Genomic DNA, 18,791 nt, shown 5'->3' with positions numbered 1-18,791 from the left:
CATTTGTGAGATCAGTGTTTTCCCTATTGCAATGTCCTTTTATTTCTAATTAAAACCTCTCCCTGCCTCTTCCTGTAAATCAGGGTGGTTTGCATGTAACATTAGCAAGTACCTAGGGGGACTCCTTGGAGAGGCTGAGACACCTTGGGGCCAGGTGGCTTTTGTCTTCCATCAGGGAAAACCAAGGACACCTGTGATGGGAAGCTCCTACCTGAACTTCAGCTTTCTAAAGTGGGATGAATTTCACACTAAAGAGGTTGGGAGCTCTGGCTAGGCAAACTGATTGTCAAGTTAAAAAATATACCAAGCTCCCAGTTAGCTAGAAGGGGTTGTGCTTGGGAACCCTGTAGGGAGGTAATGCAGGAGCAAGGGGAGGGGGCAGAACTGGGGGGTAGAAAGGGAACCAGTAGAAATCGCGCTTCTGGTAGATCAACAAAGGTGGGAGAGAAGAGTGTGGGTGGTCTTGTTGATCCTGTACCCCGAGGTCCCTACATGGCGGCAGCGGTGGCTGTGGTGGCCAGAGCAGCAGCAGTGGAATCAGCGAGCGGGACGGAGTTAGGACCGCTCGGAGCGCCCAGGTCTCGAGGTAGTATAAGGTTTTTGCAATCCTTCCACTCGCTGGCAGTTGCAGAAGATCTGCTTTTTAAGTGAGAAGAACACGCCACCCCTCCGAGGGCTGCGGCTTCCCGGGGCTGTTTCCTCTCTCATTGCTTTGCCGGCCCCTGGCGCTCACTTGCTAATTCGTCCGCGCCCCTAAGTTTGCCGAGAGCTGGCTGCGGGCTGGGAGCAGGGTCCCGGCCGGGCGCCGCGGGCGGGGGCTGGGAAGCGGCGAACCGCAATCCAGAAGCTTCTTGGGGCCATGTATATTTCATCAAACGGACTTTGGGTGCGTCGCGTCTCGCAGCCATCAACGCTATGTGCAGTGACATTTCTGACTTGAGTGGAGGAATGCGCGAAGGAAACCGGGGCGAAATTGCTTCGAGAGGATCTTCTTGGCGCCAAGGCTAATTGTCCTGATTTATGTCGCTTCTGACAAAAAAGAAAAAAAAAAAAGATCCAACATCTTCATCTGAAATAAAATGAAAGCGGTGCCAAGCGGGATAGAACCGCCCGGCCGCTGGTTCTGATCCCCCGGGATCGGGGGAAAAATCGTTCTGCGGCTTAAAAGAAAAGAAAGAAGAAAGGAATAGAAATAGAGAAGAGAGAGAAAACCCACAGTAAAAGTTTAAGGCGAGAAGTGGCGGTGGCGGCGGCGCGGCGAGATTGCGAGAGGAGACGGCTGGTGAGACCTCGGAAGGCGGCGATTTGGTTCCTAATCCCACTGTATTTTTGGAGGGAGAGGCACCTTTCTCATCCTCCCTTCCTCTCCGCCCACCCTTCTCCCTCCCCCTCATCTACCTGTCAAAGTCACTGATCTTTTGCATTTTGGAAGAGGACGTCAACGGGAAGGAATTCCCCTGTCCGGGTCCCGGCTCCGAAAGGGGGCGACGCGCAACGAGGCTGCCCCAGGGGCGCGAGGCCAAGGTAACTGGGACGGGAGGTGCCGGGCGCCGTGGGGTCTGGGGCCGTGGACTCCTCCTCCCCGCGGCCCGCAGGACGCTTACAGTGCGGGGGACCGACCCCGGGGCTGCGGTGGTGGCGACTCGGGTCCACACCCGCAACGTTCCCATTTCCACCCGAGCCCCGTGTGCTGCCAGCGGGTCCCCGCAGCTGCGGTCGCCGCCCCACGCGGGACCAAGCTGGGCAGGGCCGCCGCCCCGCGCCGACGGCTCAGCTCCCGCCCGGCAAGGGCCAGCGGGGGGCCGGGTAAGTGCAACTGACTGACTCCAGCGACCCGCGCCTCTCTGGGTGGCCCCTCTCCATCAGCTCCCTCCCTCCCGCCATCCCTCCCTCTGCCAACCCGTGGTGCCCGCCGAGGGCGGGAGGGGAGATCCGGGTGGACAAGGAACTTTGAAAAGCGCCTTAAGGAGGCAGCGGAGCCTGTGCGCACTCCGGAGCCCTCACCGCTCACACCCACACTACATCCCTGGCGTGCGCCTTTCACTGGGTCGCTGGCTGTTGCATCCGGAGCCTCCATCCACCCACCCGCAACGCGCCGCGCGCTCGGTCTCCCACACACACACCTGACCACACGCATCGCCCAGGCGTTTTTTTTTCTTTCTTTTTTTAATTATAATTTTCCTTTTTTCAGTTTTCTCATCAGGGAAAGATAATAAATAAAAACTTGCCTTGTTGTTTTCCCTATCAGAGCTTTTGAAGTCCCCTCTTTTAATCTCCTTTATTGGTGTGAGATTAAAGCGTTACTAGCACACAGTGTACAGCTCGAGAGGGAAGAACGTGGAAGGAGGGAAAGACAGCTTTGGAAAGCTGGTGGGAGCCTTTTTTCCCCTACTGGTTTCTCATTATTAGTTGATGGATTCGGCTAGAGACATGGAGTTTCTCTTCGCTACGGATCTGTGGATATCTATATATAATACAAATAATACCGAATATTATTGGGCCCAAAATATCCAATTAAGTGATTCATAGGAGAGAAAACTTGGATTTTTTTTTAAAAGAAACTGCGCCCTCTGCTGTTTATTTTGGTAACCTCATCCAGGGACTCTTTCACTACCCCCCCCCCCCCCCCCCATGAGTAGCTGTCATTTTATGGGGCCTGGAAGGAAAATCCTTCGAGGAAGGGGGAGGCCGATTTTAAAGCAATTTTCTGTGGAAAAGAGCAGGCAGGGTTGCTCCAGCTGCACCAGGTACAAGTTTGTAGACCGTAGGTCCTCTAGCTGTCTCCTCTTTAGTGCCCCTTTCCTTACAAAGGAAAAAGCAAGCAACTTCCCAGCACAACACTTTGTCACTCTTCGGAGTGGAAAATTCTGAGCAAGACTCAGAACTCCACTAAACATATGGCGAATCTGGCAGCAGCTTTGCTCTGGAAATCAGGCCTCGTTTTATGACTGAAAATACTAAGAGTTTTCCTTTCTTAACAGAAGAAAGGAAAAAAAAAAGAAAGCAAAGATGTTTTCCTCAAAATCATTTGTTCAAATATGCTTGCTAGAAAGTTTTGCATCGATGTTTTATGAGGGCAAGGATTTCCTGATTGGGTGGCTTTGGAGCGCAGAGAACCTCTAACATGCAAGGAGGTTTGCAAGTGTTTTATACTTTGTCCCTCTGCATGCCTTACCCAGCAGCTCTTCTCTTTGGCAGAGGGAAATCAGCCCAATAAATGCCCAAGAATATTTTAAAACACAAAAAACTTTCAGTCTTTCAAGGGAAACCAGGGTGCAAAGAAGAATCACATCATACATTTCGCATGTCATGCTGTCCCACTTACACATGGAAGGGGGGTGGTTTCCCTTCCAGATGCCATGACATGCAGGATGGTACTTTCGCCACTGAGTACCAACATGAAGACATCCAATTTTTAATTTGTTGGCAGTCCCTGTGGTTGTATTTAAGAGGAATCGCCATGTTTAAAAAAAAAAAAAAACTATTTTTATTTGTGCATGCAACTGTGTTCCTATTTAGAGTTTTGTCAGTTGGTCATGTGAGTTCAAGTGGTTCTGGTTAACTTTGTATTTAGGAGACAGCTAATGCATGATGAAGTTTCTTTCACGTATTTACCAGGGATAGCAAATGTGTCTTTGCTCCTGTCGGTTTTCTGCAAAACATCAGACAGTACCATTAAACAATTACACCACTGTGCATTTAGCTGGTAGGTATTGTAAATAAAGATTTGAAGAGAGTTTGTGAGTAACCAAAGTACCAAGTCACTAGGAAAGCAATAAAATTTCATACACCTTAGAAAAACGAGTATATGTTAGTATTTAAATGTGTACATGTGTGTGTGTGCGTGGATTATGTTGTGTTATGGGGAAGTAAGTAATTTAACATACTTTCAGAAAGTAATTTTAAATTTAGAATCTGGAGCTCTGTTTCAAACTTCAAGTGGGTGTAGAATTTTTTCAGCTGCGTCTGTGGAAGCTTGTATTTCTTAACTTGCCAATATTGGAAGGCTTTTCGTTCATCTGACAGTTGAATGCCAGGTTTTCTTTAGGCTTACTTGATTTTGAAGCAGTTTTACGCATGACCCCTCCACAAACATCCTGGAAAATATGTACTGACGTCCATCATTTTTATCTTTTGATAAAAATAGAAATATTTAAAATACCAATGTGTGCCAATTGGCTTTATTAAGATTCCCATGATTGTTTTGTATAATACTCAGTCACTTATGTGCAAAGCATGTTGGAATTGTTGCATCACATGTAAGAGTCCTTACGTTTTTGAGATAGTTAACAAAAAGACAGGAGCTCCTGTTCCTCATGAAGAAACCAAAAGATTCCCTTTTCACAACAAATGGACATGTGCAAAGAACATTAAATGTGTGTGAATGTTTGATCTCACTGTGATTGTGTTCACAGCTGCCAATCTTGACAGTTTGTATATTGTTTCCCCTTTATTTTCTCCAGTCAATGAAATGTGATTATCTGCAATTTTCCTTCTGTTTATATCCATTCAGAAACTTGTAGCTTTATAAAAGTCTTAATGTCTGCACAGAATGAGTCAATAGCTGTCTATTTCAGGTGCCCCGATGAGCTACGTATTTATGGAATATTTAGCCTATTACCACACGCCCACTTCCTAGTGGGGTTATGTAATGAAAAGAATGCTAAAATCCAGCGAGAGTTGGTAGATTTGCTGACAATATTTTTCTCTCAGTTAATGACATTGGTAATTCTTTAAAACTATAATGGCTTATTATTTTAATCATTATTAGTTTGCATAACACTTTGGAGACATTTTTTCCTGATAATTGGAAGGGTTTTTAAAAATCTCTTCTGCATAACTAATCCAAGGCAGGAGGGACTTAGCTGTTGAATCTTGGAAAAATGTATGTTTCATGGATGCAAAGCCATTTTGTAGCCTATTTTAGTCCTGATCAATAATACCTATCAACCTGAAAGCCATGTAATTTTGTGTAGTTTTTCATTGGCTCTGCACATCCATACGCCAGAGATCCACGGACTTGTAATATATTAATGGGGAAAAATTTAAACACAAAGGATTTCTTACTACTTCAGCTCATAGGTCGAGACGGTGCCTCCCAGGTGGGGAAAGTGCAGATTTAGAGCTGGAGCTGCCCAGGGATCTTCTGAAGTTGCCCATATCCAGACCCTTGAGACAAATTCACAGTATCTGGCATTCAGGAAGGAATCCATTTGGGACATTTAGTCCCCAGATATGTCTGCCATTGGCTGCCCATCCCCTGATGAATTTGTCTAGCCATTTGCAGCCATGACCTAGCTTTTAGGAAGACAACATTGCTATTTTTAACCTGGTCTAGAGGAGAGCCAGCTGGAAATCAGCAGCATTAAGTGTTGGAGGTGGTGGTGTAAATAATATTCTCTTTGTACAATATTTATTTTCTTTGAAAATACCATAATTTTACTTTTACCACAAATCTCTGATTCTCATAAGGCCTCTTTGTCACTAAAGTTTATAGATTTAAATTCTTCTAATATGAAGCAGAAGGATTTATTTGATAGCTTGCATGGTAATGGGAGGTAAGGAGATTTTGATATGAGGGGTGCAAAAGAAGGGGCGCTACAGACTTTAACGTTAGAAGGGGAAATATAATTACGTTAAAGAATAGCTCATGGCTGTACTCTGATTTACATTACACTGTGGTCAATACCTTTTTCCATGTCAATGGGAGCTCATTAAATGTAAATTCTGCAGACCAACTGAGCTACACCATATTAGTGCTTGCCAAAGCTTGACATTTTTAATACATTAATAATATGTCTGTAATGTAATGGAAAACTATTAATCACAACTGGTTAGGTGCCAGAAATTTAAGCTGTAATTGGCTGCTTCCTGTCAAGAATGTCTGTCCCATAGTCCTGCAACTGCCTCATATTCAAATATCTTGCACCCCACTGTATTTTTTCCCTGTCAATTCTCCAACTTCGATCAATGATGTAGTCCATAATTCTGTGTAATGACCATCGTTACAGTTCTGGTAGACTTTAATGAGGGTTCGCTGCGTTGGCAGTGCTGTCATCAGGACCTAGTAACAGGTACATGCATTTCCTTAGTTCCCACAGTTGCACGTCGAAATATACCAGATGACGTCACTGAGGTAAAACAGGTGTGAGGACAGAGTAACAAAGGCTAGGTGGTTGAGGGAACAGTATTGGTTAAAAAGGGTGAAGAGTATTCTCCAGCATCATTTAAGCCTGTATACTTGAAATGGTCTTTAAAAAATAATATTACAAGTTAACTAAGTCTTCACTCAGTTCAAACTCAAAACCATGGGTTCCAAGTCTTTAAGATTATATTGTTTCTAACTTACAGATTGCTGGATTTTAAAGCTTAAAAAGTGATATTAATAATTTTGGAACTAAAGATTTTATACTGCTCCACCTCCAATGCTCCTTTTCTTCACTTTCCAAAGTATCTTCTTCCTGTATAGTAGATGTAGCAAATATAATTGGAAGTTGAGTCTAGGAAATGTACATTTCTTTCTTCTTAACACCTTTTCAAGTTATTAATTGTCAATGTGTTGGCTGTTTCAGAAAACACCAACTTAATGAATCTAAAAACAAACAAACAAAAAAGCAGAAAAGCTTGAGTACCCACAACACATGCTCCAGTAATGTTTTTCTTTTCTTTACTTTTCTTTTCTCTTCTTTTTTTTTCATTTTATCTTAAGATTTCCAAGTGCATGCCACAGAACAGTGTCAAAGTCACAAAGCAGTAGATTTAAATCTGTAGTTTACACATGTTTAGACACGTTGCTAATTACTGCTTCATGAAAACTCAAATATTCAGCACTTTTCCTAATAGAAAATATCACAAATTGCAGCTGTATGATAACATTTTATGAATTGAATATAATGAAAATTGCACTTGCATCCATAAAGCAATTATTATAAATTACTTTGCTATGGAAACACAATTCAACCATCTGTTGGCATTTCATAGTCTCTGTGGCTTAGTTCATTTTAAGATGGTGCATTATTTAAATATAGTGCTTTCCCTTTATAAAATTGCGTGAAGATAGCGAACTTCCTTATTTAAACTGTTTAATATGAGTTGAAGAGTCTATAATGGAATTTCCCAAAGCTATAGGTTTTTTATTTTGTTTTTTGTTTTAAATTGAAAAGTAGTTAATAATTTGAACTAGGAATATGAACCAAATAGCAAAGAAAGTGTACTTTCGCGCCTGGGTTTCAAATGTTACCATTTGTTAGGATCTGAAGAGTTGAAAAGTTCCTAGTGGACCTCATCAGTGACTTGCCTCTGTAAGTTATACTGTCTGCATTATCAGTTTACCCAAAGTGCATTGAGATGGAGATTTTTATTTTCTTTTACAATTAGTCCCCTGTTATTTTGCTTTCATGGCCTGTTAGCTCGCCCTCAGCTATTTTCATATGTGCATTTTAAACTGTGTGTTTTACTATGGGGCTTTTGCTTTTAAAGCACTGCCTAATATCCACCTTTGGGACAGATTCTCTCCCGTTACAGAAAGTAGTCACAAATGCAGATGGGATGGCTAGAAAAAGAAGCAGGAAAATAGAAGATCCTTATGAAAGGAATATTTGCCCCCTTTGGTTTAGTTTTTTGAGTATTTTCAGAGAACCTAATTATCTTTTTCAGTAAATGCAACTAAACAAAAGATGTTAAATTCTTCCAGTATAATGAGCAAATCCAGAGATAGGCTGTGCCAACAAGACCTGTTTTTCACTCACCTGCCCCAACAAAAGCTAAGAAATGTACAAGGAATTTGGTGAATCTTAGGGTCTCTTTGCTAAAAGACAAAAAACACACAAGTAGTTGTCATTGCTGTAAAGGCTTTCTTTATCCCTATTGTTCTCTTGGAAAATCTTTTAGCCAGCCATGAGAGCTGTTTAAATCCACAAGCTTGCTCTCAGTAGTTTAGAAGGAAATAAAATTTTTGAAGCAAAAACCCATTAACTCTCCTAGAACATGTTTATCTACCTTCCTTATGGAAGAGTCAGATCTTTCATATTAAAATCCTCTCCAATATGGATGGGTACCCTGACCATCCTATTAAGGCATCTAACTGAAGCTTTTCCATATTACACCAATTTGCTTTATATCATACCAAGCCTCCAAAATATCAATGTACCATACATTTCCTAATGCATTGATTCCAGGGCAATAACCTCTTATTCTTATTGTTTTCATAGAGCTGTTTGTGCCAGAAGAAAAAAAGAAAATGATTGCTGGGAAGCAGACACAGAGCCGTAGACACTCATCCTTGTGCTTCAGACACTGAACCCCCATCACATCTGAGCAGCCCCTGTGAGCCCTGAATCCCGAGGATCACTTAGGATTATCTGATGTACAATGGGAGAGTCATCACTTTGCTAAATGATTATCTGCGCCTGGACATCGTTCACAAACGTCTAATAGATATGGTCTATGAGGAGAAAAGGCTGCAAGCTCTTAATGCCTAACACAGATGCACGTTAGGCTTCCACCAAAGTCCTCAACTTACCCGACCACACTCAGTATTTCAGTCTCTCACGTTTGGTTTTGGAATCTGCTTTGAGACCTCAGCGTATTTTTTTTTAAATATACAGACCTACCTATATAAAGACACACACACACAAGCACACATACACACATAAAATATACTCATGTGTGTGTAAAGGAGACACTGACTGCAAGTAAGACACGAAGATTGCCAAGATTTTAGAGATGTATTTGTCAAGATTTCTGTCGATCCATGCCCTGTGGGTTACAGTGTCCTCTGTGATGCAGCCCTACCCTTTAGTGTGGGGACATTATGATGTATGTAAAACTCAGATTTACACAGAAGAAGGGAAAGTTTGGGATTATATGGCCTGCCAGCCGGAATCCACGGACATGACAAAGTATCTGAAAGTGAAGCTGGATCCTCCGGATATTACCTGTGGAGACCCTCCAGAGGCGTTCTGTGCAATGGTGAGGTGGTGCTTTCGTGTACAGTATTTCACATGAGTGGCATTCAATCTCATGGGCAAGCAAAAGTGGCGAGTGTGAAGGCTCAGTTTGGCAGAGCCAAATTTGCAGGTGGCAGATACATGTTGAGAGGCTGGCATCATTCTCAGAGGAGGCTTGTCCTATCTGGAGTTGCAATATATCTGATGTGATTGATGTATGGGAACTTCCTGCTTGCCAGTGAGCCAAAAGTTTCAATGACACAAGTGGAGCGTGGATATATTGCAAATCAAAAAGCCAAATTGATGGTTAAATTTTAGAATAGAAACTGGAATGTTAGGTCAGCTGGATAATGTTAATGATGAAAACCCATCCGTAAACCAGCATTAAGAACGCACAGGTTTAGTCTTACACATAGATGAAGCCAGGCTCCAATTCCCTAGTTCAAGATTAGTTGAGATCTCCTGCTTCCTTTACCAGACAGCATCTCTGCTAGGGGTTCCTCACAAAGGGACCAGCAAGGTGAAAAGAAGGAAGGATGATAGACTTTCTTGAAGGACTTTTCCAGAGATCTTATTTGCCAGCTCATGCATATCCTTGCTACCAAGGACTGCATTTCTGTGGGAATTTTGAAGGTGGATACTGAAATGCTGCAAACATATTTGCTGAAGGCAATGGCCTGGGGGCGTGTAAGTTTAGACCATAAAATGAGGAGTCATAACATTTGTTATTCTTGGGGTGTATTTAAGGCCTTTTCCAAGTGGAACATCTATTAGGAGAGAGGTAATATTGAAGGAACATGTTGCATTTCCAACTAAAATCACAGCAGAAGCTATACCTGTAAGGTGTTATTAAAGAGATGGGTGATTAATGCGGTGTCAGTTAATGTGGTAAGGAAATGAGACAGTGTGCCCATTTGGTTTATGTTGTTGGTTTTTATTGTAGGCAGTCTTTATTTGATGTAAGAACCGTGACCCCATTTTAATCCGTATAACAGATATAACCATGTGGCAGGTTTTGATAGTATCTTACCTGACTTTATTATCTTGAACTTGGCCTGGCATTTTCAGGCTAGTGAAACTATTAATCAAAGCAGCATCTGCTCACAGTCCCCAGTGAGTCAAATTAACATAAGATTGTCTCAGGTGGGGCACTGTAGAACCGGTTTTGTAGCAGGGAACAATTTTGAGCAATAAAGAGTGTTTTCACCTAAAAGCTAAGGGCTTACCATTTGTCAGAGTGCCTTTGGGGACTGCTTTGAATTATAGTCTAAACCTGATTTGGTGGAGGGTGAGAGAAAGATCTTGGCTATTAGGTGTCACTATGACTAAAGTGCCCCAAATGACTAAATATTTCAAAGAGAGAGCCCGTCTCTCAGGGTAACAGGTATGTGCTTCCGAAAGAAGTTGTGCGTTTTGCAAACCACAGGCATTCAGTAAGGTTTATTCAAACGTATCAGTAAAACTCCAATAAATCTGCAAAAGAGCAGGGACATTTGTCGGCCTTATATGAAGTCTTTAGTAATTTCCTATGAAAGGTCAAATTTAAAATTTCATTGCAAATGTGGTGTGAAATTACTGTTTGGTTATAGGTTATCTAAGCTCCAGAGCTTGTGTTCTGGACCAGATTTTCTCATCAAGAGCACTCCAGCCCTATCTATTGGTCTCTGTGACACGCTGAACAATATGCCTCTTCTGGAATTGCTTAATAATTTACAGATACAAGTGAAATACTTTATGTCCTTTGCCAGGGTGCAGTTTCTACTCACACAGGTGCTGTAGGATGCCTCCAAGGTGTGATTTGTGTGCGTGGCTTCCCCGAACTCATCTTTGGCCAGAGAACACTGGCTCAGCATCTCTCCTGCCCTATGTGTAAAGCATCCCATACCTGTTCAGCCTCCCTGTTTCTCCCAAAAGAAGCAGGAAAGGGCACATTACAGGACTTTACAGGCTAGCTTTTCACAGGGGCATGGTCTAAGGTCCTTAATTAAGTAAGTTAATTCCTATTAAGTTATCGGCTAAATGATGGTAAAGTACCTTGAGAAAAGAGAATTAAGGGAATATTCCTAGGTTGGCCCTAACTGTAACTGTGTGACACACCTGTGTTCACAGGAAGCCCCACCCAGGGTGCACTGTAGTGCAGTGCATACTCTGGTAGACCTTAACATGTCACTGGGCAGGGTGTAAGATTTCTGAGTTACCTATCAGTCATTAATTTGTATTCCTTAATGTGCATATGATTGGCATAGCCGATTTAATAATCTCCTTTAAATGTGAACTTTGGGACTATTAATATGCATATTAGATGCCAAGTCGGTGATAATGGCCCCAATACAGCAAAACTTCCTTTCTGTAGCTGTGGATTTTCTCTAAAACGCCTTAGTGTAAGAGTTCTTGACACCGGCTGTAAAAGCATCGCGGGATGCTGTCATATCAGGTCTGCCGAGGAGCTCCTTAGCCCAAAGTCTAATGGGAATCCATAAAGTCACTTATGCCAGGACTTATGGGTTCTACACTCCCTGACACTCATTTCCATTTCAGCTCCTCCAGAGTCATTATGGCCTATTACATCACCGGAGCTGCCAAATAGACACAAGCACTCCTTAGCCCCTATATGTAAATGTTTACTGGAAGATGGCTTTGCCTCCTCAGCTAAGAACACTCTTATTACTAATGACTCCAGGGATTCTGAACACAGAGAATACATTCAGTCATGGAAATAGTCTCTAATGCCCAGAGTTAATGTTGTTAACATGAGTGGAGGTTCATTGGTATTGCACTGAAAATCTATGGTGCTGCCTTCTGTATTTTCTCTGTCAGCATACGCCCATAACTACCCATGAATGTTGCATTTATTTTAATGTAGAGTGAATTAGGAGGGGAAAAACAGCTTACGGTTCCATTTAATAATAGATCTCTGCTTACTAACTTGGATGTCCTTTCTATGTCAAGTAATTTAAAATGGTTATATATTAATCACATAAACACCTTGAACAATAGTTTATTAGGAAAAAATGTCTATAATAATATAATAGAGCATATGAATATAGAGCATGTGTGTGTGAATATCATACATGTATGTATGTGTGTGTATTATTTATTTGGAAATTTATTTGTTTTCTTTTTAGTCTGGTACATCCCTTTTCAAATTGACAGTGTCTAAAATTTAGCCTGTTTTTGTTATTGGGAGAAAATGTGCAAGGCACCAGACTGGCTGCCTTTGCTTTTGCAGCTGAGGCAACCTACTTGTGTGAAAACTGTCCTTTCAGCCATAATACAAGCTTCAGGTAGCATGCCTCTGTCAGAAGACACAGGTCATCTAGTGACAATGGTTTAATTTGCATAAGGAGCAGATAGGATGTGATCCTGGGTGTAGAGCTGAAGTGACAACACCGAGCTGTGCCTTGGTCTTTGTGTTTAAATAAACATGGTTGTCATGTCCCCCGGGCAACACCCTGGTGGCTTAAAAATGGAAAAAAGAAATTATCTGCAATTATCTCTAGCTCGCAGCCAATGCTCTGTATAACTTAAACAGAAACATTGAAAAGAAGCCTCGAGATGAAAGCAGCCACGTACATTTGTAAAATTTATGGGGCAGAAGTGCTGATGACTGTGGAAATAGGAGCCCTTGCATGCCGCCGTGGATTTCAGAGCCAGTCAAAACCAAATGAGAAAACAAAGATTATTAAAAAGTCTTTTGTGCATGTAATTTTGGCATAATGTTATGAGGTGGACATTAACTGTTTACCGTGGAGATTTTCAGCATCATTAATGTGGTATGCCTTTAATTACAAGTACACTCGTATGACTACAAAATGGAGGAAAGAAAGTCCTCTGAGATGTACTTAGCGACACCCTCATTATGTTTACTGGAATAATTAAAAGAAAGAGCATAATTTTTCCAAATAAAATGTCAGACCTTGAAATGGAAATGGATTTTCTTGAGAAAATTTACTAATGTGTGCCTGAATTCTTGGTAGGCATTCATTCAAGGACCTTACCAGGTCTGTTAGTGATCATTCAACATTGCGCGGTTTCTATTAAAAAGAAAATAGTTAATGTAAGCTTATGGATAGAGCATAATTCATTAGAGCCAAAGGTAATTTAGAGTAAAGTAATAGGGAACTTTTATGTTTTTTTATTTCAAAGGAACCTGGGGGGCAAACAGTTGGCAATGCAGAGACTTCAAGGCAACACTTGGCTTAAATTTCTGATTTGACAGAATCTTGGGTTTCCATCTGGTGGCTATCAGGTGGCCTTTGAGAAATTAGTTTGGTAAACTCAATTACATTTTTTTTCAGTGACAAGGGATTAATATTAATTTTCCAAAAACTGGAAGTGACATTGACTTATACAATAAATGAATAGTCTTAAAAAATGCACTCTGTTCTCATGAATCATAATTTGATAAGTGAATGAAGTTTTAATACCAGTGACATCTTTCATTTGAACTGATTTACCTCTTAAATTATGGCAGAATGGAGTTTTAAGAAAACTTCTGGTTTTCCATTGTTAACACTTCTTTGTTAGCGGTTCATTATTTAGACTTATTTCTCAGAGATGACTCATTTACAGTGAAATGATTATGTGAGTGATTTATCACTTCATCGAGGAACCTCTTGTTGAGAAGCTCACACAGCTCCATTTTATCTAGGGTATCAAGTCTAAAGTGTTCTACCTGCTTCATAACTCTGGCTAAATACAGTCTATCAATAACTTCCAGCTAAGTATCTCTGGCCTGTTTAAGCCTAGCAACCTGATCGGAAAGGAACTCCTGCACTTGGGTTGAAACTGCATTGGTATGGTAGAGCTAGCATTGGTTTAGAGATATGGAGGAGGTCATGAGAAGGAGATGATAGCTTTTATGGCTAAGGTAACAAAATCAAATTAGTGCAACCCACGTTATTTATTGTTACCTAAGTGCATTTTCTTCTCAGAAAAAATAAATTTATTTTTTATCCTTAATATTATTAGTGGGCATATGGACACACATGTGGAGGTCTGGGAACAACATTTGAGAGCTGTCTTTCCTTCCACCTTGGGTCCTACCAGGGATTAAACAAAGGTCCTTGGGCTTACTTGCAAGTGGTTTTACCCTTTGAGCCACTGAGCCATCTGGTCAGCGCTCCGTTAGTATTTCCTAGCTGTCTAAGTGTTTTTGTCTTTTTCCGTGTTAATGCTTCACCCATTTTATTCCAGATTCTTGGGTACGAAGTAAGGAAGCACAAATAGCGCACGCGAACCCTAGTGGTAGTGGTGAGAATTACACCAAGCGGTACTTGGAGATTGCCCGCCAAGGAAGTAGTCTAGAATGATATTAACATAAAGTAGTATGGAGTCAGGGGGAAGAGAAGACAGAGAAGAAGAGCAGTCAGAATTGAAAAGCAACATATAATCTTTCAGCATGTCAAAGAACCACTAAGAAAAATTATTTGGTAGTTAAATGCGTAATGTTTAGCTCTGTCAGAAAAGAAGTAGAAAGGCTGACTGGAATGGTTAGGCACCTAGAGCATTTCAGTTACAGGCTGGTGACCTGGTAAATGACAAGAGGATTTCCCGTATCCTCCAGGACACAGGGGAATGAGGTCACAAGTGTGAGGAGGGCTGAGGGTGTAGCTCAGTGGTAGAGCCCTTTCTCTTAGTGTGTACAAAGCCTTGGGTTCCACCGCCAGCACTACTCAAAATTGATGTAAACAGTCATTGATCATTATCAGTAATTTGGAACAGACACTAGTAACACATCACACAATACTGAAATGCTTGAAAAATTCTGATTCCCTCCTTAGATATTTCACATAATTTACTTTATACAATTAGGATCATATCACATCTGCTTTGTCACACTTTGTTTTTACGTATACATTGTCATCATTTGGTTGCCATCTCTTCTTTAAATTGTGATTTTAATAGCTATGAATATTCCATTATATAGCTTTCCATAGTGTATCTTCCTCCCTGAGGGGAAAAATCTTGTTTCTTTACTCATCAGAACAGCATAATTTAACTTAAAAGACCTGTCTCCCACATACCAAGACTTCAGGATTAAAAGGAAGTGTCTCTGTGTGATTGAGTTGAAATCCAATAGAAGGGTCATCTTCTTATGTCCTCAAGAATTGAATGGTCACTCACTAGAGAACCAATCTGTATATCAGTCATGAGAAGGAAAATGTCCTGGGGATCAGACAAATCATTGTCTCTGAGCTTTGCTTTCTTTCCTTGGACTTGAAGATCCCATGGAAGTAGATGTGATGACCTTGTATACGTGGTCCAGAATGAAGTCACGAGACCTCTTTCCAAACAAAGTGCAGAAGATAAATAAGTTATGTGCTGTATACTGTGTGTCTGTGGGTTTAAAGTAACCCACAATGATAACTACATTCTATATTAGAATTCAGTAAATATACACTATCCATATCATAGCCAAAACAGAAGTTTTACAATATAGGGTTTACCCTTTCTGTGGGCTATGCTCTTATCCTGAATCTGAACCACAGATTATGTGTGATATGTATTTGTCTTTGGAACTTGCTTAAGAGTTTAAACATTTCTAAAAATATTGTATATACCATTGCAGTTTCTTTTCTTTTTTCTTTTCTTTTTTTTCTTTGGTTTTAGATTTGGTTTTTAGAGTCAAGGTTTCTCTGAGTAACAGCCCTAGCTATCCTGGAACTCGCCTTGTAAACCAGGCTGGCCTGATAGAGATTCACCTCCCTCTGCTTCCCGAGTGCTGGGATTAAAGGTGTGTGCCACCACTGTCCAGCACATAATTTCTTATTTTAACTCAATATTATATTTTTACATATACTATTGTGCAGTATGTTACTCTGTGGATTTTTTCACTTATTCTTTCATATATGGGCGTTTAGGTGGTTTGGTTCTTATATCTGAAGACACTTGACAATGTTGCTAAGTTGCCCACCAGAAAGTTATTTAAGGTCCGTATTCAATATCATTAGCATATGCATGTCCTTAAAAATATTTGAAAGTGTTCTTAAATTCTCTTGTTGCAGGCTTTAGCAGAAAAAAGAGAAGATACGATTAGCCAAGAAAATGAGGATCGAGTTATCCAGTTCCTTCCACTCTTTCAGATAGGGCTAGAAGTTCAAATTTTCACATTGCGATAAGGATGTATTTTGGAATGCAAGTGCCACTTCCTTTTATTAAGCATGCATTTATTGCATTATTTTCTTATTGTGAAGGCTGATGTCTCAGCATCCATTTGCCTGTCTTTATTTTTAACTACACTAGTTTTGTTGCTTGTAATTCTACCTTTTTTGTACAGAAGCCATAATTATATATATATTATATATATTATGTGTGTGTGTATACTACATAAAGCTGTAACACAATTAGTAAAAGCCCAGAGACAGAAATTGGGATTCAACCTGAAGGTCATAAAAGCAAAACAGCCAGCCATTGGCTTTTGCCTCTACCTCAGTCCAAAATGGCAATCCTGCTACCAGGAATCTCTCAAAATAAGTCTGTGTGTGAGAGCTGTCTCCTTCCATCTTACATTCCTCTCTAGTTCTAGATTTAAAGGCATGCACCACTACTGTCCAGTTTTTATGGCAAAATTCTCAGTGTGGCGCCTGGGATTAAAGTTGTGTGTCACCACTGCCTGGTCTGCAAGGCACATCAGTGTGGCTGTTTTACTCTCTGAATTTCAGGCAAGCTTTATTCATTAAAAATGCAAATGAAATATCACTTCATAAAGCCCTTTCACACAAACTTCAGTTTTGTTAATAAGTTCCAAGGGTAAGCATTCTTTTTATCTGAAGGCAAAAGCTTCCTTCTGGGATTGCCCCACCCCTTTACTCTGGAAACACCCAGAATTTCTGCCTTAGAATTTTTCTTTTTAATTTTATTTATTTTACATACCAACCACAGTTTCCCCTTTCTCCTCTCCTCCAGACCCCCCACCTCTTTTCTACTCCCCCATCCACTCCTCAGAAAGGGTAAGGCCTCCCATGGGGAGTCAACAAGCCTCTGCCTTGGATGCTGATGGCAGGCTTCCACAGTCCTAGACTAGCAAAGATCCTTCTGAGCGTTCACGTCTGTGTCTCCTCTGTTCATGTGTAAAAACTTCACAAAGGTGGTATTTTTCTTGAGCAGAGAGTTCATTTTCTTTTAGAATCTGTGTTGTTGAAAACAATTGCAACAATAACATATTCTTTGTGTGAAGCTGCTGTTGTAAAAATTTGCTTAGGTTTTAATTTGCCAGACCAATGGGAATACATTTTTTTTTAAGTGACATTTTTCTTTTGGATTTTCAGAACTTCTTTTCTTACTCTTGGAAAAAGTGCTGAAAGTTGTTCCTCAAGCATCATATTTGAAAACACGTTACTGAGATTGGCGGGTGGTCAGTGCCTTCTCATCGTGCTGGGAATAGATAGCTTCACATAGAGTCTGTTCCATGGAAATTAAAGGTGTGAGCTGAGAAAGAAACCAGAATTGGTTTTCACTCTTTGACCTACTTTGAAGCTGACTTCTAAAATATTAAATGAAGAGTTGAGCTGGGTATTGCTCCAGTGCAAAGAAAGAGCCCTTTTGTTCCAGAAGGTCAATGTCTGTGGAGAGGTCCAGGTGCTGGCATTATCATCAGGTCATGTCTGCCAGTGATTTTTCTACCATCATGTGTAACTCTTTGTTCCTTTGCTGCTGATCTTGTTCCTTCCTGGAAATGATAAAATGGAGACATCGAATACACTTCCAAGCATGTTCTAGAAATTAATCTTAGTGTTTCAGCTTTGCTGTGGTTCTTCAGTGTTGATTTGTATAAGGGAGGAATTACTATACATAGGTAGAAAAATAATTGAACAAATGAGAGATATGAAGCCAGCTGAGAAGATAGAAGACCATCCTAGAGAAAGAATTCTGTATTTCAAAGAAAGGTATTTTAGTGTGCATATAGCTACCAGACGAGATGAATGTGGGATGTGTAAAACTGGAAATTGTCTGACAGACATGGAAAGCTGAGGTCTGTAGGTCGCATGAACTTTGCAGTAGTGTTTCTCATTCTTTTTGCAAGTGAATTCAAAGGTTGTGGACTGCTTGATATAAATCAGGTAGATAAAGGTCAATGAAATTATGGGCTATTTGAAGTCTCCATAAGTAGAAGAGAATCCAGTTGATGTCTATACATGATACAGAAAAAGATATATACATTATATAGAGAAAACGAGCTGCTGACCAATATGTTAATCCAAGATTGTTTATGTATACATAGACTATGCCAGATGGATTTTTACTCTAATGGTTTGGCAGATTGTCTTATATGAGGTGTTAGGGTGTGTTTCCATTAATACGAGTATTATCTACATCACAATAATGCGGTGTTGAGTCATCGAAGGGGTTGGTGCTTTTTAATTGGCTGATGCAGAGTGATAGTTACAGTAGAGCATCATGATTGCACGCTTGTTGAACTGAGTTTGTGCTACATTTTGCAGATTTGACTCGTAGCTGATACTAATTTGATTAGGAACTTATTGGTGCCCTGCTTCGTATTAAACACTTGACATCGTTTGTTCCTATAATCTTCAAGTCTATCATTATCCTTGTAAGCAGATAAAGTAATGGACGCATGAGGCTAAGTAATTTTTTCCTCTGGGGAGTCAGAATGCAATAAATGCCAGCATGCTGACACCCATGTCCCCCTCTTAAACTATTCGATTCCCTCTTAATATTATCTGCAGTATATTCAAGAAAACCATGGCGAACACCATTTTAAAAATTATGCTTTTGATGTGGACTGTGAGTTCCAATGCTGTGGTTTTGTTATTTAGGAAACCTTTTATCTGAAATAAACTCAGAAAATTGGATTCTGTAAACAGAGTGCACAGAATGTTG

The 18,791-nt window shown here is 40.7% G+C and overlaps 1 protein-coding gene across 5 annotated transcripts in view; it reads left to right on the top strand.

The window, feature by feature from the left end:
- Positions 1 to 637: 637 nt before the first annotated feature.
- Ntng1 (netrin G1) overlaps positions 638 to 18,791 on the top strand; it is a 328,456-nt gene continuing 310,302 nt past the window's right edge. For all 5 annotated transcript variants that reach the window (XM_057793617.1, XM_057793613.1, XM_057793616.1 and 2 more), the window contains exons 1-2: positions 638 to 1,524; positions 8,211 to 8,970. In XM_057793617.1, coding sequence (XP_057649600.1) covers positions 8,725 to 8,970 — 246 coding nt within the window. In that variant the 5' untranslated portion in view covers positions 638 to 1,524; positions 8,211 to 8,724. The remainder of the gene's footprint in view (positions 1,525 to 8,210; positions 8,971 to 18,791) is intronic.

Source organism: Chionomys nivalis, chromosome 18, assembly GCF_950005125.1.
Source record: "Chionomys nivalis chromosome 18, mChiNiv1.1, whole genome shotgun sequence".
In the NCBI taxonomy this organism is placed as follows: Eukaryota; Metazoa; Chordata; class Mammalia; order Rodentia; family Cricetidae; genus Chionomys; species Chionomys nivalis.
Note: the sequence above shows the minus strand (reverse complement) of the source record. Positions and strands in the feature narration are given on the sequence as shown.